The sequence below is a fragment of the Ochlerotatus camptorhynchus genome, unplaced genomic scaffold (assembly GCF_037179485.1).
Source record: "Ochlerotatus camptorhynchus isolate MF236.1 unplaced genomic scaffold, CSIRO-AGI_Acam_v1.1 ptg000309l, whole genome shotgun sequence".
NCBI classification, from domain to species: Eukaryota; Metazoa; Arthropoda; class Insecta; order Diptera; family Culicidae; genus Ochlerotatus; species Ochlerotatus camptorhynchus.
In genome coordinates this window covers 689,264-713,966 of record NW_027040797.1, presented here as the reverse complement: position 1 = coordinate 713,966, position 24,703 = coordinate 689,264, and the positions used below count along the sequence as shown (strand labels likewise).

The 24,703-nt window shown below is 40.2% G+C and overlaps 1 protein-coding gene across 1 annotated transcript; it reads right to left on the bottom strand.

Moving 5' to 3' along the window:
• Window positions 1-139: 139 nt before the first annotated feature.
• Window positions 140-23,310, bottom strand: LOC135707390 (S-adenosylmethionine mitochondrial carrier protein homolog). Its single transcript, XM_065229207.1, has 3 exons — window positions 23,166-23,310; window positions 22,410-23,092; window positions 140-538 (listed from the first exon to the last, which is right to left on the bottom strand). The coding sequence occupies exons 1-3, from the start codon at window positions 23,223-23,225 to the stop codon at window positions 427-429; spliced, it is 855 nt and encodes a 284-aa protein (XP_065085279.1). The 5' UTR covers window positions 23,226-23,310; the 3' UTR covers window positions 140-426.
• Window positions 23,311-24,703: the final 1,393 nt, after the last annotated feature.

Genomic DNA, 24,703 nt, shown 5'->3' with positions numbered 1-24,703 from the left:
TCGAGGACGATAATGACCTGGAAACGGAACACTTGCTGAAGGGAAAGCTCCGTTTGGATGAACCCTACTTCAAGGGAATCAATAGCAGTAAGACCTACACCAGTGGCCAGGAATTGTACACTTAAGTCTAAATTAAATGGAGTGCACGATTCTCGCTACGCCAGCCCCCATATATTGCCATATACTCGATGCCAGAATCCCATTTAGTAGCTTCTTACTCGCTACGCTAGTATTACAAACTTATATTTATTCGCAACCAGTTAAGAATACACCAAATAATGCATCCACTTAAGTTATATAATAAGTGTTTTTCTTTTTTTTTTTGTTTATTGTTAATTATTTGCCTAAAATACATTACTACTATATAATAGAATCGCTTTGACTAAGATCAAACGATAGTTCCAAATATTTACATTGATTTTGTCACTATTTCTTGTCATCCGAACTCAGCATCCGTGATGTTAGGTCGTAGAATCCGAAAAATATAGCCCCACCTAACGTAATCCACAGCACACGGGGTACGAAGCCTGCAAAAACGCTGAAATGACATAAAAACACAAATTCGGACATAAGTCTCTGCTCTGATTTTTTATTCAATGTGGTGCGGGCATCGCTTATCTTCTCGAATAGCTCACAAATAGCGTACCCGGGGAAAATTAACCATAAATAACCAACAAATTCTATAGAGGTCTCTTAACACTCCGAATACGGTGGGTAAAAAACTTTACGCCGACTACGAAGCCTCCGAAAAACGTGTAACGGCAAGTTTGCAATGGCACAACTTAGCCATTTCTTAATGAATTTCAAAAATTGTGGTGCCTTTAGAATTCCTAGGGTTTCTAGATGATTTTGATTGCAAAAAACTTGAAAATAGAGTCGTCTACTTTTTTAAAAAGCGAAAAGAGTTGTTACACGTTTTTTTGAAAGGTGTGTTTGTAGGGTTTTGCAAGTGGCGCAAGATCTGTAATTTAGATTAATGGGCACAAATGTTCACAACTAGCCAGAACACAGTCATGGTTCCTATATATGGATCCTGGAGACAACGGAACGGTCCTCGAAATATCCGGAACATCCGTAAAAATGGTTAATCCATGATCCTGATCCTAGAGCTCTGCGGTTTTTTTTTTAAACATTAGGAACTGTGATATAAACAAATATTTGGGATCGTGACATAAAATGTACCTGGATGGCCATGGGACCGTCCTCCGGAAGATCCGGAACATCCGTAAAAGTGGACAATCCATGAAACTGATCCTAGAGCTCCGTGTTTTTTTTAACATTAGGATCTGTGATATAAGAATGAATTTGGGCCATGGACCCAGATGGCCATGGGACCGTCCTCCGGAAGATCCGGAACATCCGTAAAAGTAGTAAATCCACGATCCTGATCCTAGAGCTCCGTTGTTTTCGTGAAAACATTAGGAACTGTGATGATAGAAAAAATTTGGGCTTGTGACGTAAACATGAACCTCGATGTCCATAGGACCGTCCTCCGGAAGATCCGCAACATCCGTAAAAGTGGACAATCCATGAAACTGATCCTAGAGCTACGCGTTTTTTAACATTAGGATCTGTGATATAAGAATGAATTTGGGCCATGGACCCAGATGGCCATGGGACCGTCCTCCGGAAGATCCGGAACATCCGTAAAAGTAGTAAATCCACGATCCTGATCCTAGAGCTCCGTTGTTTTCTTGAAAACATTAGGAACTGTGATGATAGAAAGAATTTGGGCTTGTGACATAAACATGAACCTGGATGTCCATAGTACCGTCCTCCGGAAGATCCGGAACATCCGTAAAAGTGATCAATCCATGAAACTGATCCTAGAGCTCCGCAGTTTTTGAAAAAACACTAAGAACTGAGATGATAGAATGAATTTGGGGTCGTGACATAAACATGAACCTTGATGGGTATGGGACCGTCCTCCGAAAGATTCGGAACATCCGTGAAAGTGGAAAATTCACGAAACTGATCCGAGAGCTCCATGGTTTTCATGAAAACGTTAGGAACTGCGATATTAGAATGAATTTGGGATCGTGACATAAACATGGACCCAGATGGCCATCGGACCGTCCTCCGCAAAATCCGAAAATTCAGTAAAAGTGTCATTGATCCACGGTTTTTTCGAAATCTCTTGGAACTGTCATATATAAATTAATTTGCGTTCGTGTCATAAACATGTACCTAGAAGGCCATGGGACCATCCTCCGCAAGATCTAGAACATCTTTAAAAATGGTCAATCCTTGAAACTGATCCTAGAGTTGTACGATTTTTTCCAAAGCATGTGGAATTGCGATATAAGAAAGAATTCGGGGTCATGACATAAATGCGTACCGGAGACGAACCAGCCCAGGGCTGAAAGTCTCCTTAATAAAGATAAAAAAAAACACGGACCTGGATGGCCATAGGACCGTCCTCCGGAAGATACAGAACATCCGTAAAAGTGATCCAGAGGTTTCTTATATCACAGTGTTTAAAAAAGAACTGCAGAGCTCTAGGATTAGTTTCACAGTATGATAAATTTACGGATGTTCCGGATCTTTTGAAGGACAGTCTCATGGCCATCCGGATCCATATTTATGTCACGACCCTAAATTCTATCTTAAATCGCAGTTCCAAGAGTTTTCGAAAAAAAACCACGGTTTTTTTCACAGTTTCATCGATGATCCACTTTTACGGATAATCAGGATCTTCTGGAGGACGTTCCAATGGCCATCCAGGTTCATTTTTACGGATCTTCCGGAGGACTGTCCCATGGTCATTAGGTTCCATCTTTATGTTAAGACTCCAAATTCATTCTAATATCACAGTTCCACGGCTTTTCGTTCTTGGATGAATTTTATGGCTTGCAATCGGGCTAAGGCCTTGTTGTCCTCTGCTGTCCGAAGAAGTCGTCTCAACTCTACTCGATCCATGGCCAGACTTTGCCAGCCTCGTAGTCTGCGAAGGGTCCGCAGGTCACCTTCTACTTGGTCGATCCACCTTGCCCGCTGCGCGCCTCTTCTTCTTGTTCCTGTTCGGGCGCTTTCGAGAACCATTTTCACTGCGTCGTCGTGCAACATTCTTACGACATGCCCAGCCTACCGTTGTCGCCCAATTTTTGCAATGTGAACGATGGATGGTTCTTCCAACAGCTGGTGCAATTCTTGGTTCATTCGCTTCCTCCACGTTCCGTCATCCAAGGGCGCGTTTGTACTCCACGAGCATAGTCACGGTCTCGTGGCCGTAGACGACCACCGGTCTAATCAGCGTCTTTTAGATAGTCAACTTCGTGGCGAATTTTATTCGACCGGAACGTCTTCCGGAGTCCAAAGTAGGGACGATTCACTGCCATAATGCGTCTTTGAAATTCTCTGCTGGTATCATTTTCGACGGTCACCAGTGAATCCAAATACACGAACTCATCGACCACCTCGATTTCGTCACCGTCAATCTGAACTCGGGGTGTCTTCCCTAGAACCTTTTCCTTTCATGTATTTTGTGTTTAATGCGTTGATGGCAAGTCCAATCCACCTAGCTTCAGGCTTCAGTCTGATGTACGTTTCCGCCTTCGTCTCAAAGTTCCGTGCCATGATGTCGATGTCATCGGTGAAGCCAAGAAGCTGTCTTAATACTCGTGTCTATCCCAACTCTTCTGATCACACCTTCTAACGCGATGTTGAATAGCAGACACGAAAGTCCATTACCTTGCCGTAACCCCCTTCGAGATTCAAAGGGACTCGAGAGTGTCCCCGATACTCGAACAACGCACATCACTCGATCCATCGTTGGCTTGACCAATCGCATCAGTTTATCTGGAAATCCGTACTCGTGCATAATCTGCCATAGCTGATCTCGATCGATTGTGTCGTATGCGGATTTGAAATCGATGAACAAATGATGTGTACACACTTAATCTAGCTCGGTAAAATCTCCAACAGCCGATTACTTCGGCATTAACTTTTGCTGATATCTCTGCAAAATATCTGTTTGTTAGCTGATATCTCAGCAAAATTTTATTTGTTGGCTGAGTCTCGGCAATTGTTTTACTGAATCTCAGCAAAATAAATTGCAGAACTACTCGGCTATTGGAATCTCGGCGAAAAAAATTAAGTGTGTAAGCAAGTTGTATTTGTGGCATTTCTGCAGAACCTGCCGAATCACGAATATGAACCCATGAATTCCTGCTGGTATTGCCCAAGAAATCTCTTGCAAATGGTGACAGGCGGCGGCGTATAATTTGGGAGAGTACCTTGTAAGCGGCGCTCAGCATTGTGATCGCGCGGTAGTTTCAGCAATCCAACTAGTCGCCCTTTTTGTAGATTGGGCATACAACACCTTGCTTCACTCCTCCGGTAATATCCTCTCCTCCCAAATCTTGGCAATTACCCAGTGCAGCGCTCTAGCCAGTGCTTCACCACCGTATTTGAATAGCTCACTTGGTTGTTGATCTACACCAGTTGCTTTGTTGTTCTTCAGTCGACCGATCTCCTCCTCAACTTCTTGAAGATCAGGGGCCAGTAGCCTATCGTCTCCTGCACGTGCTCCAAGGTCTGTTTCCGTGCCACCTTCGTTTTCTGCTGCATCACAGTTGAGGTGCTCGTCATAGTAATGCTTCCACCTCTCAATTTTATGGAGTGACCATTTTACGGATGTTGTTGATCTTCCGGACGACGGTCCCATGGCCATCTAGGTACATGTTTAAGTCACGATCACAAATTCATTCTTATATCACAGCTCCTAATATTTTTGGAAAAAAAACTGCGGAGCTCTAGGATCTGTTTCATTGATTAACCTCATTTACGGATGTTCTGGACTTACCAGAGGATGGCCCCACGGTCATTTGGGTTCATGTTTATGTCATGACCCCAAAATATTTCTTATATCGCAGTTCCACATGCTTTCGAAAAAAACGTAGAACTCTAGGATCAGTTTCGAGGGTTGACCATTTTTAAAGATGTTCTAGATCTTGCGGAGGACGGTCCCATGGCCTATGTCACGACTGCAAATTAATTTATATATGACAGTTCCAAGTGTTTTCGAAAAAAAACCGTGGAGCTTTAGGATCAGTTCCGTACATTGACCACTTTTACGGATTTTTCGGATCTTCCAGAGGACGTTTCATTCTATCATCTCAGTTCTTAGTGTTTTTTTTCAAAAACTGCGGAATTTTTCGGATCTTCCGGAGGACGTTCCGATGGCCATCTGGGTCCATGTTTACGTCACAATCCCAAAATCATTCGAATGTCACAGTTCCTAACGTTTTCAAGAAAACCACGGAGCTCTAGGATCAGTATCGTTAATTTTCCACTTTCACGAATGTTCCGGATCTTTCGGAGGACGGTCCCATAGACATCCAGGTTCATGTTAATGTCACAAGCCTAAATTCTTTCTATCATCACAGTTCTTAATGTTTTCAAGAAAACCACGGAGCTCTAGGATCAGGATCGTGGATTTACCACTTTTACGGATGTTCCGGATCTTCCGGAGGACGGTCCTATGGACATCCAGGTTCATTTTTATGTCACAAGCCCAAATTCTTTCTATCATCACAGTTCCTAATGTTTATAAAAAAAACGCGGAGCTCTAGGATCAGGATCGTGAATTTACCACTATCACGGATGTTCCAGATCTTCCGGAGGACGATCCCATGGCCATCTGGGTCCATGGTCCAAATTCATTCTTATATCACAGATCCTAATGTTAAAAAAACACGGAGCTCTAGGATCAGTTTCATGGATTGTCCACTTTTACGGATGTTCCGGATCTTCCGGAGGACGGTCCCATGGCCATCCAGGTACATTTTATGTCACGATCCCAAATATCACAGTTCCTAATGTTTTCAAAAAAAACCGCAGAGCTCTAGGATCAGGATCATGGATTGACCATTTTTACGGATGTTCCGGATTTTTCGAGGACCGTTCCGTTGTCTCCAGGATCCATATATAGGAACCATGACTGTGTTCTGGTTAATTGTGAACATTTCTGCCCATTAATCTAAATTACAGATCTTGCGCCACTTGCAAAACCCTACAAACACACCTTTCAAAAAAACGTGTAACAACTCTTTTCGCTTTTTAAAAAAGTAGACGACTCTATTTTCAAGTTTTTTGCAATCAAAATCATCTAGAAACCCTAGGAATTCTAAAGGTACCACAATTTTTGAAATTCATTAAGAAATGGCTAATTTGTGCCATTGCAAACTTGCCGTTACACGTTTTTCGGAGGCATCGTATTCGGAGTGTTAAACACTACCTTTTCAGCCTCTTACTTACAAGAAGTAAATACAAAATATTATTATAGCATCCAATGACTTCACAATTTAGAGCAATATGTATATTTTATAGCGAAGTGTGTCGTAATCAGGGTTGCTTCCACTCACTTGCTATAAAAAAATGTTTTTCGGAATTATGAAATCATTATAAAAGATAATTCAGTGCCAACATTTCAAAGGGGCGTAATTGCTTTTGTAAACAATGACTTTAGCCGTCAATTTCTCGCGAATGAAATCTTACCTCTCCAAAATTACAACGTTAGCTGGTAGAGGAAACATTCCTCTACCTGCTGGTGTCATTATTTTTCATGAGTGAGCTTTTATTCGCGAGAAGTCGACGGCTAAAGCCATTGTTTACAATTGCAATTACGCCCTTTGAAATGTTGGCACTGAATTAGTACTTTTAAGTTACAAGAAAAGGTTGTAAACTATGTGTTTGACACAGAAACCCTTTCATTATTGCTTTCATTGCGTCGTAATGAGCGATTTTACGATTCATGAACACTCACTCTGAGTGAACGCTCACGAGCCATAAATTCGCTGCTTGTGACGCACTGGAAGCTTAATTGACAGGTTGTATGTGTCAAATACATACTTTCCAACCTATTCTTTTATTTGACAAGTACAAAATATCATTATAGCATCCAATGATTCCATAATTTCGAAAAACATTTTTATAGCGAAGTGAGTGGAAGTAACCCTAATCGTAAGTAGTGTGCCTATTAAGGAGAGTGACGACATTTCAACCATTTGAAAAGCCTTCTGCTCGATTGGCATGACGTTTTCCAAACCGTGCAATGTACTAGTGTACAAACATCTGTGAATACACTGACTTGTGAACATCGATACACCCGAGTGTATGTATGAAATGTACCTGTATACAAGATTGCACGTAAGTTCAAGCTGAACATTCGCTTTGATGTTTGTACACAAGTGCAGCATGGTACCCAGAGTAGGCTGGGCGTGTGAACGAACATGCCGTTCGTTTTTTCCTCGGGGATGGCCAAGAACGCGATTATCCGTTTCAAAAGGAATCAGACCATCTATGCAGAAGAAGCCCTGTGAAAACTGCTTCCCATCCCCTAGGGGATATTGGGTGTACGTCATGCTGCTTTTTTCTTTTGATTTGTTTTCCGTCGATATTGTTTTCCGTGCTGAGCACCAATGCTAACGATGCCAGGGAGGCAGCTCCCACACCTGGACCCTACCTATCGACCCATCAACTCATGAACCGGGGACCAACGGCTTTACTTCCCATCCGAAGGAAGGCGTGATCAGAGATGTTATGCCTCAGAACATCCCGGCGGCGCCGACTGGTATTGAACCCAGGCCTGATGGGGTGAGAGGTAATCACGATTACCACTATACCACCGACGCCGCTTAATCATGCTGCTGTACTGGATGCGATTTGCTGCAGACATACGGTTTTTTTTTATTCAAGTTGGTGGTTTAACGACAACCTTCTTTTCAGCAAGTTACCTACCACTTTAACTTTCAATGCGCACCTAAGGCCGTTCGCAATGCTGTTGTATTTTATAAGGACTGTTTCAATTTGAAACTAGAACAGAAACGCACCTCTCGCAATGCTGAGTTGCAGTTTCATTATTCGAGCACTATTTTGCACCAGATTTGCAACTGCTCGACTATTCTGTTTTATTTCTGAGCAAGTTTGAAACACGAATGGAACTCTGTTTCAAATTTCTTTGGATGTGTTGAAGATGTTTCGAAGAGCTCCACAAAAAAAAAACGGAGAACTTCATAGAGAACAGTAAAGTTTATGGAACTTGATGATTACAAACATGTTTTAGAACTGTGCGTTGCGCTGATCGTGTTGCAGTTTTATTTTTGACAGTTTCAAATTATAGAATTGACGAGTAGTTTGAAACAATTTTGAAACTCAGCATTGCGAACGGCCTAAGAGTGCTCGATTTTACTCTGACAGTTATGTTACGTATTCTCGGCAAAACGAAAGTTTGGAATGTTTTCGTTCTGACAGATATTTTAAGTATTTTCGGCAAAGTAAAATGTGAAAATAGCCGGCGCCGGTGGTGTAGTGGTAAGCGTGACTGCTTTCTAACACCCCAATGGGTCTTGGGTTCAATCCCAGCCGAGGTCGGTGGGATTTTTCTGAGGCATAAAAATCTCTGGTCACGTCTTCCTTCGGAAGGGAAGTAAAGCCGTTGGTCCCGGCCCATGTGTGTTGAATTGAATGGGTGCGATATCCTACGCAGATGTGGAAGCTGCCTTCCTGCACATTCGATTGCCGTCAATGGATGGCAATCGATGTCCGTTGGTGATTGGCACTAGATTGCGGAACAGAGACCGACGTTAAATAAAGGAAAGAAGAAGAAGAAGAAGAAGAAAATGTAAATGCCGTATAGTTCGTTAAATTATTTTGCTGATTTCGGCAGTTTGAGATTTTTCCAATTAGATTATTGACGAAGCTTAGTAAATGTTTGTTTAACCAAAATTTTGCTAAAAGATGATCCGAATTTTGTTAAACTGTTGTATCTTCAACGAAACTTTGGCAAATTTTCAGTTCACTAAACTGTTACGGAACTATATTTCATCGAGGACAGTTTTTGATTTTAAGTATGTACGAGTATTGAAGATACAAAGTATTCAAGAAGGTCCTGATAAACTTTGATGGATACCCTGACCACCTTCAAGTTTTTCGAGCCTTAATAAATTTCCATATCGTTTCAGTAGAATGAAGTATGCTCCGAGGATACTTAAATAATCTTAAAGACATGTCCAGATAACTGGACATTTATTCAATTCATTGAAATCAATAATAATTACATTTTATTTTAATCTACGTGCTCCAGCTACTACAGTATCTTAAGCCTTAATTGTTATGATGTATATCTAAGTGTTTTTACATTATTTCTGCCTTGGAAATTCAGTATTTTAAACAGGCTTTTTTTTTTTAACTTGCATGTCAGTATAACAATTTACATCTTAAAACTCAAAACTAAAACTAAATCTTACCTAAGTATAAAGGGAGTTAATCGTTGCAATAGAGGATTGCAACGATTGTTGCCTGAAATTATTAATTATGTTGTTGGACATTTGTTCTAAAGTCTCAATATTCGAAATTCTATCTACCTCTATCTACTGTACCAGGGAGGCAACTTCAAAATCATCTTCAGAACTTTGTTCTGAATCCTTTGAAGTGCTTTTTTTGCTGGAACTACAACAGATAGACTATATTGGCACAGCGTAAAGCATGGCCGGTCTAAAAACTTGTTTAAATATTAGAAGTTTATTCGTCAGGCAAAGTTTGGATTTCCTGTTTATAAGAGGATACAAACATTTTATATATTTGTTAAATTTGGCTTGAATGCTCTCAATGTGATCTTTAAAAGTTAATTTTTGGTCAAGTACCAATCCAAGATATTTCACTTGACTTGACCAGGAAATTTGGAACTCTGTTCATAGTGACTATGTGACTACTACTAGGTTTCAAAAAGGAAGCTCTAGGCACAGACAAACAGACATAACACATTGAATATTTCTCATTGTAATAGTACGTTCAGACTACAGAGTTATAACATGTTACAGCGCTATCTTGATGGTGGTTTCTGTGTTGCAATTATTTGACAACCGTTATAACATGTTATAACTGCTCAGTCTGGACAGCGCTTAAGACATCGTCGCTAAAACATTACCGCCATCTGTTGAGTACACTGTGGTGGGTAGTACGCTGAACAGATGGCGGTAGTGTGTAAACGTCAAACGTAAGGGAATTGACTATGCGCGCCACAGGTGGCAGTACTACCAACTGATATACTTTTAAATTGACCTTTAAATGCTTGTTCGATGAACAACTTGTGAGTGTTATGTCTGTTTGTCTGTGCTCTAGGCTTATGTGGAAATATTATAAGTTGAGTTTTGGAAGCGTTGGGAGAAATCTTCCATTTTTGTAAATAAGAAGAGAAAATATCTTAACTTTTCTGCAGTCTGCTGCAAATAACATGAAGACTTCTTCCCTTAGCGGAAATGCCTGTGTCATCGGCGAACAAAGATTTGTGGCAACCCTGAGGCAAATCAGAGAGGTCCGAAGTGAAAATATTATACAATATAGGCCCAAGAATGCTACCCTGAGGAACTCCTGCTCTAACAGGTAGTCGATTGGATTTGGAATTTTGATAATTTACCTGCAGAGTTCTGTCAGTTAAATAATTTTGAACTAATTTCATAATATAGAGTGAAAAATTAAACTTTTTCAATTTAGCAATCAAACCTTCATGCCAAACACTTTTGAATGCTTTTTCTATGTCTAGAAGAGCAATTCCAGTTGAGCAGCCCTAAGATTTGTTTGAACGAATTAAATTGGTAACTCTTAAGAGTTGATGAGTAGTTGAATGCTCATGGCGAAATCCAAACTGCTCATCTGCAAAAATTGAGTTCGTATAGTACTTATTGAAGAAAGCAAACTTATTGGACGGTAGCTAGAAGCTGCAGCGGGATTTTGAAGCCGGATAAAACAACTTTTGCATTTTTCCATTTATCAGGAAAGTATGCCAAATGGAAACATCTGTTAAATAATTTTACCAAGAAAGACAAAGTACTCTATGGGAGTTTTTTGATGAGGATATAGAAAATTCTATCAACCTGGAGCTTTCATATTATGAAACTTTTAGTTATAAATCTTACTTCGTCCAAATCAGTCCCCTAGGAATCATAAAAAAATATTTTCCGGAGAGAAAATATTCAGCAACCTGATTCTCAATAGAACTAGTAAGACCTAAACTGCAATTATGGGAACTCTCGAATTGCTTAGCAAGTTTCTGAGCTTTTTCCAAATTTGTGATCAAAATTGTACCACCTTCTTTAAGCGCAGGAATAGGCTTTTGATGTTTTTTTTTCAAAATTTTTGTGAGTTTCCAAAAGGGTTTAAAACTCGGGTCTAATTTAGAAACATTATTTTCAAAAGTTTTGTTCCTCAGGGCAGATAATAGCTTTTTAATTTGTTTTTGCAAATCCCGCCAGATAACTTTCATGGCAGGATCACGTGTTCTTTGATATTGTCCCCTACGGACATTTTTAAGACGGATCAAGAGCAGAAGATCGTCGTCTATTATAATTGAATCGAATTTAACCTCGCATTTTGGTACTGAGGCAGCTCTTGCTTCAACCACAGACAAACAGACATAACTCTGACAATTTGTTCATTGAACACGCATTTAACGGTCAGTTTAAATGTTTGTAGTTGGTAGTACCGCCACTTGTGGTGCGCATAGTCAATAACCCTTGCGTTTGACGTTCACACACTACTGCCATCTGTTCAGCGTACTACCCATCACAGTATACTCAACAGATGGCGGCAGTGTTTTAGCGACGATGTTTTATTTTGAAAAATATTCAATGTGTTATGTCTGTTTGTCTGTGCTTCAACTATAGAAGTAGTCAGAGATTCAAGAGCATAATTAATTTAATCTTTGGTTTGCAAAGGAATGTTTGGATCAAAGCTATATTCCATAAATGTTCGATATTGCTCCCAATCAGCTCTATGGTAATTGAAAGTAGAGCTGTTGGGATTAGAAATTATTTCTTGGGATATTTCTCAAGGGAACTCAAGGGAATTTACTATGCGCGTCACAGGTGGTGGTACTACTAACTAAGAAATTTTTAAATTGACCGTTAAATGCTTGTTCGATGAACAACTTGCGAGTGTTATCAAACAGACATTCTGTTGAATAACCTTTGTTGTCAATAAATGCCATTAATGGTACCTTTCATTACCGGAATAGTTAGTGTGAATTAAGTACCTTTTGTGGACATTTTAGTTCATTGAAAAAATGGAAAATGGAAGTTACGCACAACGCGAATTTATTTTGGGATAACTTGACAAAATAGAAAGTCCAAGTGGAAATCAGGGGAAGGGGGAGTAAAAAATCATACTTTTTCTGTCCGCGTGAATGGCCCCTTTTGAGTTATAAGTATTAATTAGAGTTTTTAAAAATACTCCTAAGGCCGTTCGCAATGCTGTTGTATTTTATAAGGACTGTTTCAATTTGAAACTAGAACAGAAACGCACCTCTCGCAATGCTGAGTTGCAGTTTCAATATTCGAGCACTATTTTGCACCAGATTTGCAACTGCTCGACTATTCTGTTTTATTTCTGAGCGAGTTTGAAACACGAATGGAACTCTGTTTCAAATTTCTTTGGATGTGTTTAAGATGTTTCGAAGAGCTCCACAAATAAAAAACGGAGAACTTCATAGAGAACAGTAAAGTTTATGGAACTTTATGATTACAAACATGTTTTAGAACTGTGCGTTGCGCTGATCGTGTTGCAGTTTTATTTTTGACAGTTTCAAATTATAGAATTGACGAGTAGTTTAAAACAATTTTGAAACTCAGCATTGCGAACGGCCTAACATGACCGAATCATCGGACGAAGATAATATAAATCTAGATAAACATTTTAAAAGGTCCTATCTACATTGATATATCGTCAATAACTCAGCTGCAAAATCTTTCCCTGTTGTATTTGTCGTTTTGGATGCTAGATAAGAACCTCCTTTATCAAACTATGTGGTAGAATTAGCGCAAAATCTGTTTGCATAGCAGTGGTTATGAAAAGAGAAAATCGATGAAGAGAATTCATCAAAGCAGATAGGACCATTTGAAATGTTCATCGAGAAATAGTTTTCGATCTAATCCTAAACTGAAGAGCCAATCCCTTAAACTTGTGTTTTCAAGGGTTCGATTCGAAGTCTGTACATCCTCTGGTTTAAGACGGTGTAAATAGTCTTAAAACAATTTTATCCCGGTCCATAGGAGCATGTGATTAGTTTACACCCTCAAGTACGAGGGTGGTCACATCTAAATATCAATCCTAGTAGATGCTACTGGGTTCGGCTATTGAAGTGAAACATAATAACATGGTCAATGTCAATACTTAAAGAAGTATATAATTTATCATAAACTTTCACTATTCAAAACTTATGAAAAGGATCATACATGAGCATTTAGCAAACTATTTTTAGTAGTGATAATCGCTTAGTAATGTCTTACTACAGTATAAATAGCAGACAATTTTGAGATACACGAAAAAACCAGAGAATTTTCATAATTTAAAAGTAACATACGATTATCATATGTATCATGGCTAAAATCATAGTAATTTAAAAAAAAAAATTATGCTTAAAATCTAAAGGTCATGAAGAGAATCGATCAAAGCAGATAGGCCCTTTTCCAGCTCTGATCATTTGACCAATAAATATAATTTACTATGCAAGATCACTGAATGCCCAAGTTTTAGTGCAAACAAAACCGAGGCACTCGAAGTGTAAATGCAAGCGTTCACAAAAGTGAGTATCTTGCATTTATTCTTAGAGCGACTCATTTTTGTTTGCACTAACACTCGGGCATTAACACTCCGAATACGATGCCTCCGAAAAACGTGTAACGGCAAGTTTGCAATGGCACAAATTAGCCATTTCTTAATGAATTTCAAAAATTGTGGTACCTTTAGAATTCCTAGGGTTTCTAGATGATTTTGATTGCAAAAAACTTGAAAATAGAGTCGTCTACTTTTATAAAAAGCGAAAAGAGTTGTTACACGTTTTGACGTAGGACTACGTCTTTGATTTCTATATGGGGGTACACTTTGTGAAAACCGAAAATGGAACATGTAACAAATTAAGAAAGATTTTGAACGTTAATAACTCAGCTGCCCCTGGTCCAATTTCAATAATTTTTATCACCAATCGATCAGAAATATGGCTACGCATCGATAACAATGCTTCCGAATGTTGATTTTAACAAGAAACTATTGAAAAACTGGTAAATGTCCAGCATTGTCCAAAAGCGTCGAATTAACTAACAAATCCACCAATTACCTACATGCATATGTTGCTTCCCTAGCACAGTCGTCAGAGAGTAGTAAGTAGACGAAACAAGTCAAAGTGGCATTCGAGTCCGATCCTCGGGCGCGTGCGAACAGGGAGGATGGAATTGCGTAATATTTTGCACACTCATCGCCATACTCAGAACCACACGCTCCCAACGACCACACCACCCAGACAACCAGAAGTCGTATAACAATGTACAGACAGTATCGTAAATTGCTACAGTTTAAGTCAAAATCGCATATTAGAATGGCATACCTCGCATTATGTTTAAGTTAAATCGTATAGAATGCAAATTTCCGACTTATATGCAATGACTCATTTTTCCGTCGTACTGTATCACAAATTTAATCGGATTACATCGTAAGACTTTTCAAAATGGATTTGTTATTACAGATCAAATTGCATATGATGTTAAATCAACTCGTTTAAAATTAAACGAAAATATGCACGTATATGGCCTCCACTTTTGTACGTATAAGCCATTTCTTTGCATTCTATACGACTGGTTTGTTTGTATATATGTTTGTATATCACGAAAACAACTTTGAATATACGTGCATTCTGGTTGTCTGGGCACTGTGTGGTGGTTTTTTGGTCGTCAAAATTAGTAGCACTGCAGTAGCAGCAGTAGCAGTGCTTTCGGCGCGTGGCGTTGAAAATTGTTCTCCAGTAACAACGAAAGGCTGCCTGCAAGCAGCGAGCTGCAAAGCCCAAATAAGCAACCATCAAAGGAGGAAGTAGCTGCACCGCTATGCTAGGATTTGTTTTACTTCATATTTCACATAATTGCTTTCGAGTGTTAAGACATCGTCTCCCGCAAAGTTTACATTTTTCCCTCTACCATCACATACATCAGGGCTAGATAGATGTCCACAGGATCTATAGAATCCACGCAATTTCAAAAAACCAAAATGCACAGCATTACGGTCAGGTTTCGACCAATAGCAGATAGATTTTAATTCTAAACAAGCCAAACGATTGGACATTTATCTACCAATCTGCTAAAATGAACACTTAGTTAATTTTCAATAGGTCACTATTGAAAAATACCAAATATCCAACTGTTGCAATGGTGATCAAAATTATCACCGAATGTCTGAAAACAGCGCATTCCCTAACACAGACTTAAAAATCGAATTCGATGCGGTCCCACCATAGAGGTAACTCTAAGACTAGTAGGTCCCGAAGAAAATCATTATTATTTTTGGCTCACTCAGTACCAGAACAACGGTCCCAAGCAGTCCCAAGCTATTTCACTCACCCCTGCATGTTCTGCATGAATCCACACACCCCTGATGTTATCTGTCAAACTTTCATAGCGAATCAAAACAAACATAGTGTAGTAATAGAATTTCAACTAGAATAGGGTACGTTAATCGTTTGCTTGGGACCAATAGGCTACTAAAGTGGTGAGCCAATTTAAAATCGTTAGTTTCGTATTGATTGTTGGTCCCACTGAACGGTGCTCAATCTATCACCGTAAGTGGTGGTGTCTAGTCCAGCAGCAGCAGTAGTAGCAGCAGCAGCAGCAGCAGCAGCAGCAGCAGGAGTGCTTTCAACAACAACAACAACAACGAAAGGCTGCCTGCAAGCAGCGAGCTGCAGAGCTCATATAAGCAACCATAGAGAAGGAGGAAGAAGTCCCACCGCTAGGCTAGGATCGGAATCAGTAGCTCGTCGTGCTGAGCTCAGCACTACTCAACCATCACTACAAAACGGTCCTTTTCAGGACCACCATAAATTTGTTAAGAGTATTATTTGGACATTTGTCAAGGTCATCAGTTCCCGCAAGCAGCTAGCTATCAAGGCTCAACCTGGTCTCTATAGAAGGTGTGGAATTGTAGGCCCGAATGTATTGGTGAGATTAATCATCGTCCAACCATTTTCCAGAACACGCTAGTAGGAAAGGTAAATATCCAATAGAATTTGAGAGAAGTGGGAATAATTCGCTTTGGGTGTATATTCAGTCCCCTGAAAGCCAATAAAATCAAATTTGTGAGAAAATTAGCTCTCACGAGTTCAATCTCTCGAAGTCCCTCCTTTTTTACATATTCTGCACAAACGATACTTTCCGCCCCGCCCCATTCATATAATTCGGAAGGAAATCCTGTAAGGGGTGAATTGAATATACGTTAATACTAAAATGCACAAAACTTAAAAATTCGTATATAACAAAAAATTCAAAATACACCTACACTCGGGTAGATGAATCGAAAATACTCAAGTTGAGAGTCCCTTGGATTCTCTTCATCAACTTTCTCTTTGAAATAAATACTACAAATTTGATACGCTTACAAATAAACAACGGAAAGAGTTAAGATAATTGATGATTGATCAATTAAAAGAACTAAATGTTCACATTTGTTCCGTCCACTAGCGGTCCTACGTCAAGCTTCCGTTCGTGCCCCTAGGCACAGACCCTTCTACTCTTTTTTTGAAAGGTGTGTTTGTAGGGTTTTGCAAGTGGCGCAAGATCTGTAATTTAGATTAATGGGCAGAAATGTTCACAATTAACCAGAACACAGTCATGGTTCCTATATATGGATCCTGGAGACAACGGAACGGTCCTCGAAAAATCCGGAACATCCGTAAAAATGGTCAATCTATGATCCTGATCCTAGAGCTCTGCGGTTTTTTTGAAAACATTAGGAACTGTGATATTTGGGATCGTGACATAAAATGTACCTGGATGGCCATGGGACCGTCCTCCGGAAGATCCGGAACATCCGTAAAAGTGGACAATCCATGAAACTGATCCTAGAGCTCCGTGTTTTTTTAACATTAGGATCTGTGATATAAGAATGAATTTGGACCATGGACCCAGATGGCCATGGGATCGTCCTCCGGAAGATCTGGAACATCCGTGATAGTGGTAAATTCACGATCCTGATCCTAGAGCTCCGCGTTTTTTTTATAAACATTAGGAACTGTGATGATAGAAAGAATTTGGGCTTGTGACATAAAAATGAACCTGGATGTCCATAGGACCGTCCTCCGGAAGATCCGAAACATCCGTAAAAGTGGTAAATCCACGATCCTGATCCTAGAGCTCCGTGGTTTTCTTGAAAACATTAAGAACTGTGATGATAGAAAGAATTTAGGCTTGTGACATTAACATGAACCTGGATGTCTATGGGACCGTCCTCCGAAAGATCCGGAACATTCGTGAAAGTGGAAAATTAACGATACTGATCCTAGAGCTCCGTGGTTTTCTTGAAAACGTTAGGAACTGTGACATTCGAATGATTTTGGGATTGTGACGTAAACATGGACCCAGATGGCCATCGGAACGTCCTCCGGAAGATCCGAAAAATTCCGCAGTTTTTGAAAAAAAAACACTAAGAACTGAGATGATAGAATGAAACGTCCTCTGGAAGATCCGAAAAATCCGTAAAAGTGGTCAATGTACGGAACTGATCCTAAAGCTCCACGGTTTTTTTTCGAAAACACTTGGAACTGTCATATATAAATTAATTTGCAGTCGTGACATAGGCCATGGGACCGTCCTCCGCAAGATCTAGAACATCTTTAAAAATGGTCAACCCTCGAAACTGATCCTAGAGTTCTACGTTTTTTTCGAAAGCATGTGGAACTGCGATATAAGAAATATTTTGGGGTCATGACATAAACATGAACCCAAATGACCGTGGGGCCATCCTCTGGTAAGTCCAGAACATCCGTAAATGAGGTTAATCAATGAAACAGATCCTAGAGCTCCGCAGTTTTTTTTCCAAAAATATTAGGAGCTGTGATATAAGAATGAATTTGTGATCGTGACTTAAACATGTACCTAGATGGCCATGGGACCGTCGTCCGGAAGATCAACAACATCCGTAAAATGGTCACTCCATAAAATTGAGAGGTGGAAGCATTACTATGACGAGCACCTCAACTGTGATGCAGCAGAAAACGAAGGTGGCACGGAAACAGACCTTGGAGCACGTGCAGGAGACGATAGGCTACTGGCCCCTGATCTTCAAGAAGTTGAGGAGGAGATCGGTCGACTGAAGAACAACAAAGCAACTGGTGTAGATCAACAACCAAGTGAGCTATTCAAATACGGTGGTGAAGCACTGGCTAGAGCGCTGCACTGGGTAATTGCCAAGATTTGGGAGGAGAGGATATTACCGGAGGAGTGAAGCAAGGTGTTGTATGCCCAATCTACAAAAAGGGCGACTAGTTGGATTGCTGAAACTACCGCGCGATCACAATGCTGAGCGCCGCTTACAAGGTACTCTCCCAAATTATACGCCGCCGCCTGTCACCATTTGCAAGAGATTTCTTGGGCAATACCAGCAGGAATTCATGGGTTCATATTCGTGATTCGGCAGGTTCTGCAGAAATGCCACAAATACAACTTGCTTACACACTTAATTTTTTTCGCCGAGATTCCAATAGCCGAGTAGTTCTGCAATTTATTTTGCTGAGATTCAGTAAAACAATTGCCGAGACTCAGCCAACAAATAAAATTTTGCTGAGATATCAGCTAACAAACAGATATTTTGCAGAGATATCAGCAAAAGTTAATGCCGAAGTAATCGGCTGTTGGAGATTTTACCGAGCTAGATTAAGTGTGTACACATCATTTGTTCATCGATTTCAAATCCGCATACGACACAATCGATCGAGATCAGCTATGGCAGATTATGCACGAGTACGGATTTCCAGATAAACTGATGCGATTGGTCAAGCCAACGATGGATCGAGTGATGTGCGTTGTTCGAGTATCGGGGACACTCTCGAGTCCCTTTGAATCTCGAAGGGGGTTACGGCAAGGTAATGGACTTTCGTGTCTGCTATTCAACATCGCGTTAGAAGGTGTGATCAGAAGAGTTGGGATAGACACGAGTATTAAGACAGCTTCTTGGCTTCACCGATGACATCGACATCATGGCACGGAACTTTGAGACGAAGGCGGAAACGTACATCAGACTGAAGCCTGAAGCTAGGTGGATTGGACTTGCCATCAACGCATTAAACACAAAATACATGAAAGGAAAAGGTTCTAGGGAAGACACCCCGAGTTCAGATTGACGGTGACGAAATCGAGGTGGTCGATGAGTTCGTGTATTTGGATTCACTGGTGACCGTCGAAAATGATACCAGCAGAGAATTTCAAAGACGCATTATGGCAGTGAATCGTCCCTACTTTGGACTCCGGAAGACGTTCCGGTCGAATAAAATTCGCCACGAAGTTGACTATCTAAAAGACGCTGATTAGACCGGTGGTCGTCTACGGCCACGAGACCGTGACTATGCTCGTGGAGTACAAACGCGCCCTTGGATGACGGAACGTGGAGGAAGCGAATGAACCAAGAATTGCACCAGCTGTTGGAAGAACCATCCATCGTTCACATTGCAAAAATTGGGCGACAACGGTAGGCTGGGCATGTCGTAAGAATGTTGCACGACGACGCAGTGAAAATGGTTCTCGAAAGCGCCCGAACAGGAACAAGAAGAAGAGGCGCGCAGCGGGCAAGGTGGATCGACCAAGTAGAAGGTGACCTGCGGACCCTTCGCAGACTACGAGGCTGGCAAAGTCTGGCCATGGATCGAGTAGAGTTGAGACGACTTCTTCGGACAGCAGAGGACAACAAGGCCTTAGCCCGATTGCAAGCCATAAAATTCATCCAAGAACGAAAAGCCGTGGAACTGTGATATTAGAATGAATTTGGAGTCTTAACATAAAGATGGAACCTAATGACCATGGGACAGTCCTCCGGAAGATCCGTAAAAATGAACCTGGATGGCCATTGGAACGTCCTCCAGAAGATCCTGATTATCCGTAAAAGTGGATCATCGATGAAACTGTGAAAAAAACCGTGGTTTTTTTTCGAAAACTCTTGGAACTGCGATTTAAGATAGAATTTAGGGTCGTGACATAAATATGGATCCGGATGGCCATGAGACTGTCCTTCAAAAGATCCGGAACATCCGTAAATTTATCATACTGTGAAACTAATCCTAGAGCTCTGCAGTTCTTTTTTAAACACTGTGATATAAGAAACCTCTGGATCACTTTTACGGATGTTCTGTATCTTCCGGAGGACGGTCCTATGGCCATCCAGGTCCGTGTTTTTTTTTATCTTTATTAAGGAGACTTTCAGCCCTGGGCTGGTTCGTCTCCGGTACGCATTTATGTCATGACCCCGAATTCTTTCTTATATCGCAATTCCACATGCTTTGGAAAAAATCGTACAACTCTAGGATCAGTTTCAAGGATTGACCATTTTTAAAGATGTTCTAGATCTTGCGGAGGATGGTCCCATGGCCTTCTAGGTACATGTTTATGACACGAACGCAAATTAATTTATATATGACAGTTCCAAGAGATTTCGAAAAAACCGTGGATCAATGACACTTTTACTGAATTTTCGGATTTTGCGGAGGACGGTCCGATGGCCATCTGGGTCCATGTTTATGTCACGATCCCAAATTCATTCTAATATCGCAGTTCCTAACGTTTTCATGAAAACCATGGAGCTCTCGGATCAGTTTCGTGAATTTTCCACTTTCACGGATGTTCCGAATCTTTCGGAGGACGGTCCCATACCCATCAAGGTTCATGTTTATGTCACGACCCCAAATTCATTCTATCATCTCAGTTCTTAGTGTTTTTTCAAAAACTGCGGAGCTCTAGGATCAGTTTCATGGATTGATCACTTTTACGGATGTTCCGGATCTTCCGGAGGACGGTACTATGGACATCCAGGTTCATGTTTATGTCACAAGCCCAAATTCTTTCTATCATCACAGTTCCTAATGTTTTCAAGAAAACAACGGAGCTCTAGGATCAGGATCGTGGATTTACTACTTTTACGGATGTTCCGGATCTTCCGGAGGACGGTCCCATGGCCATCTGGGTCCATGGCCCAAATTCATTCTTATATCACAGATCCTAATGTTAAAAAAACACGGAGCTCTAGGATCAGTTTCATGGATTGTCCACTTTTACGGATGTTCCGGATCTTCCGGAGGACGGTCCCATGGCCATCCAGGTACATTTTATGTCACGATCCCAAATATTTGTTTATATCACAGTTCCTAATGTTTTAAAAAAAAAACCGCAGAGCTCTAGGATCAGGATCATGGATTAACCATTTTTACGGATGTTCCGGATATTTCGAGGACCGTTCCGTTGTCTCCAGGATCCATATATAGGAACCATGACTGTGTTCTGGCTAGTTGTGAACATTTGTGCCCATTAATCTAAATTACAGATCTTGCGCCACTTGCAAAACCCTACAAACACACCTTTCAAAAAAACGTGTAACAACTCTTTTCACTTTTTAATAAAGTAGACGACTCTATTTTCAAGTTTTTTGCAATCAAAATCATCTAGAAACCCTAGGAATTCTAAAGGCACCACAATTTTTGAAATTCATTAAGAAATGGCTAAGTTGTGCCATTGCAAACTTGCCGTTACACGTTTTTCGGAGGCTTCGTAGTCGGCGTAAAGTTTTTTACCCACCGTATTCGGAGTGTTAACACATTTTTTTTCCTTTGGTTTGTTTTCCGTCGATCTTGTTTTCCGTGTGCTGAGCAACCAGAAAGGCAGCTCCCACACCTATCGACCCATCAACTCATGAACCGGGGACCAACGGCTTTACTTCCCTTCCGAAGGAAGGCGTGATCATAGATTTTAAGCCTCAGAAAATCCCGGCGGCGCCGACTGGGATTGACCCAGGCCTGATGAGGTGAGAGGCAATCACGCTTACCACTTCACAACCGGCGCCGCTAGTGTTTGACACCTAAAAACTGTCAATTTGGAATATTTATCGATCATAAATTCGCTGATAGTGACTCTGAATGTGAATATGTATTTTCAGTTATTTTATTCTCCAGTTTGTTACCAATGCTTTTTGGATAAATTTTAATAAATTACCAGCCTTCTCTGATCCTTAAAAAACGTTCTCGTATGGGCATAAATTAAAATTCGATGAATTTTATAGGAAGTAAAGAAACCAAAAACACCAAAACCGGGAAGGCATTTATGCACATTTTTATGCAAAATGAATGGAAGTAACCCTGCGCGTAAATAAACTTTTATTTTATTGATTGGGTCATCAATATCATTAAATACACAGTGAACGTTCCATTATTGTTGAATCACTTTCCTGTCTCAATTTTAGAATCTACAAAGTGTTGAAACAAACACTTCAAATCTATGATTCAACAATTAGTTCGGTATGCCAAGAGTTAACATTTTGTTGAATTCACATGCCATTCCTCTGCGAGTATAACAAGTAAAACTGAAACTACCGACATATAAAGATCAAAAACTTACCCTCGAATGCCCCGCTCTCGGTAAATTCCTCGTAGAATTCTGTACGCACTGGTTTTGTTCACTTCGCTCTGATCGGCCAGCATAATCCTGGTCTTTACCACATCCAACGGAGTTGTCAGTCCTGCGGCGATACCTCCAGCAATTGCTCCACAGATGGCAACCGACACCGGTGTCAGTGCCGTTCCCGTAATGGAAGTCCAGTTCAGTTTGAAGTACTCCCACAATGGAAACTGGATGAACGAGAATGGTACTTCTCGCATGATCGTTGTACCGAAGCCACGGTACAAGCCCCGTCGGATACCTTCCGTCTTCAGAGCATTAAAGAGAATTTCCACCGATGATGTGTTGTACTTGATTGACAAGACCTGTCTTCTCTGTTTGGCGATTTCCACTGGGACACGTATAAGACAGGCTACTATTTCCGCACATGCTGCGGATGCCATGTGGACATAGGGTTGTTGGGACTTTGTCGCTAACTTACCCAGATGAGATTTCAGCCCATCATAGGTACAGAAAAAAAGAGCTGCTGTCGGAGCACTGCCTGCAGCTGCCGGAGCCAACCCTTTGTAAATGCCTCGGAAACCGCCGGATCTGACGAAGCCTCGCTCGCTCTGGAGCCGTGTCTTGATTGTGTCAATTGGAAATAACACAATATCTACAACCAACCCGGCGACTCCACCGGACTGACAATGATAATATCATAATGGCATAAATCATATGTTTCGCGTATGATTTCACTGTGAATCAATTACTTACAATTAATGAAGACCAATACACGTAATCCGCGGCAGAATGGGATCTAGTTTCCAGCGTCATGTCTGTTGATTTTGTGGACGACTTTTATTCACCACTCACATGTGATTATGAACAGAAATAAAATATTCCTTTGGAACTGAGATCTATACCGCAGTTTCTGATTTATGATGCGGTTTGTATTTCTCGGAGTACAAGAGTGCAATCAAAACAAAAACAGCTATGAGCGTACTCCCATCCCGAATGTGCTAAAAAATAACGTATGTTACACCACGGAATTCTCCCGAAATCATACACGGCAAATTAACTCAACTCATATTTGAATCCCATTCAAATAAAGAAAACGTCTTGTTAATATTTATTTATTTATTTATTTCGTCAACCAACGTAGACTAGTACATATCTGTACATATTAGAATACAGTTTTGTTTTCTTAAATATATTTATTTATTTCGTCAACTTTGGACAGAAGGTTAAAAGTATAATTTTTTCTTTAATAAAAATTAAGCAGTGTCAGCTTTCCTATTTTTTATGAGTTATAATGCCTTATGGAGTAAAAATATTGTTTTAGTTTATGCCGAGACATTGTAAAGTCAATGGTTTCGCAGTATTGATTGTAAGAGGCTATCATGCGGTTTAATGGCCCATATTTTGCATAATTTGTGCGATGATGTTTTATGGCAAATAAATTTCGAATTCGGAGTTGCCGAGTAGGTGCATGGAAATTTAATTTTGATAAAAGTTCTGTGGAGTCAATGCGTTGCGAAACGATATCGTTTACAAATGAAACCATTGCATATTCACGACGCTCTTTTAATGTTTGTATGTTTATAAGCATGCAGCGTGCTTCATATGATGGAAGAGGAAATGATGTCCAACCTAATTTACGAAGACCGTATAATAGAAATTGTTTTTGTACGGATTCTAACCTTTCTTCGTGCGTGATTGAAAAAGGAGACCATACAATGCTGCAATATTCCAGTATTGACCTCACATAGGCGATATATAGTGTTTTAATTGTGTATGGGTCCTGAAAGTTATAGCAAAAGCGCTTGATAAAGCCTAGCATGTTATTTGCCCTGTGAATAATTGTGTTGTAATGGTCTATGAAAGTTAGTTTAGAGTCTAAGATAATTCCTAAATCCCTAACTCTTTCACATTTTTCTACATTTTGATTTCCTAGTGCAATTGAAATATTTGAAGTTGTTCGTTTCCTGCTAAATGATATTAAGTTACATTTTTTTACATTCAATTGATGTCTTCTTCATTTCTTATTTCCAAAAAGAGCTTCATGTCGTCGGCATAAATAAGAAATTTAAGTTTTTTGAGAATGAAAGAAATGTCGTTTACGTATAGAATAAAAAGAAGAGGTCCCAAATGAGAGCCTTGGGGGACGCCTGAAGTGACTTGAATTGGACTCGATTTCTTTCCGTTGAATTTAATTATTTGTTGGCGTTTAGTTAAATATGATTCAAGCCATTTTAGGAGCCCTGACTCAATTCCAATTTTTTGCAATTTAAAAAGTAGTATTGGTATGTCTA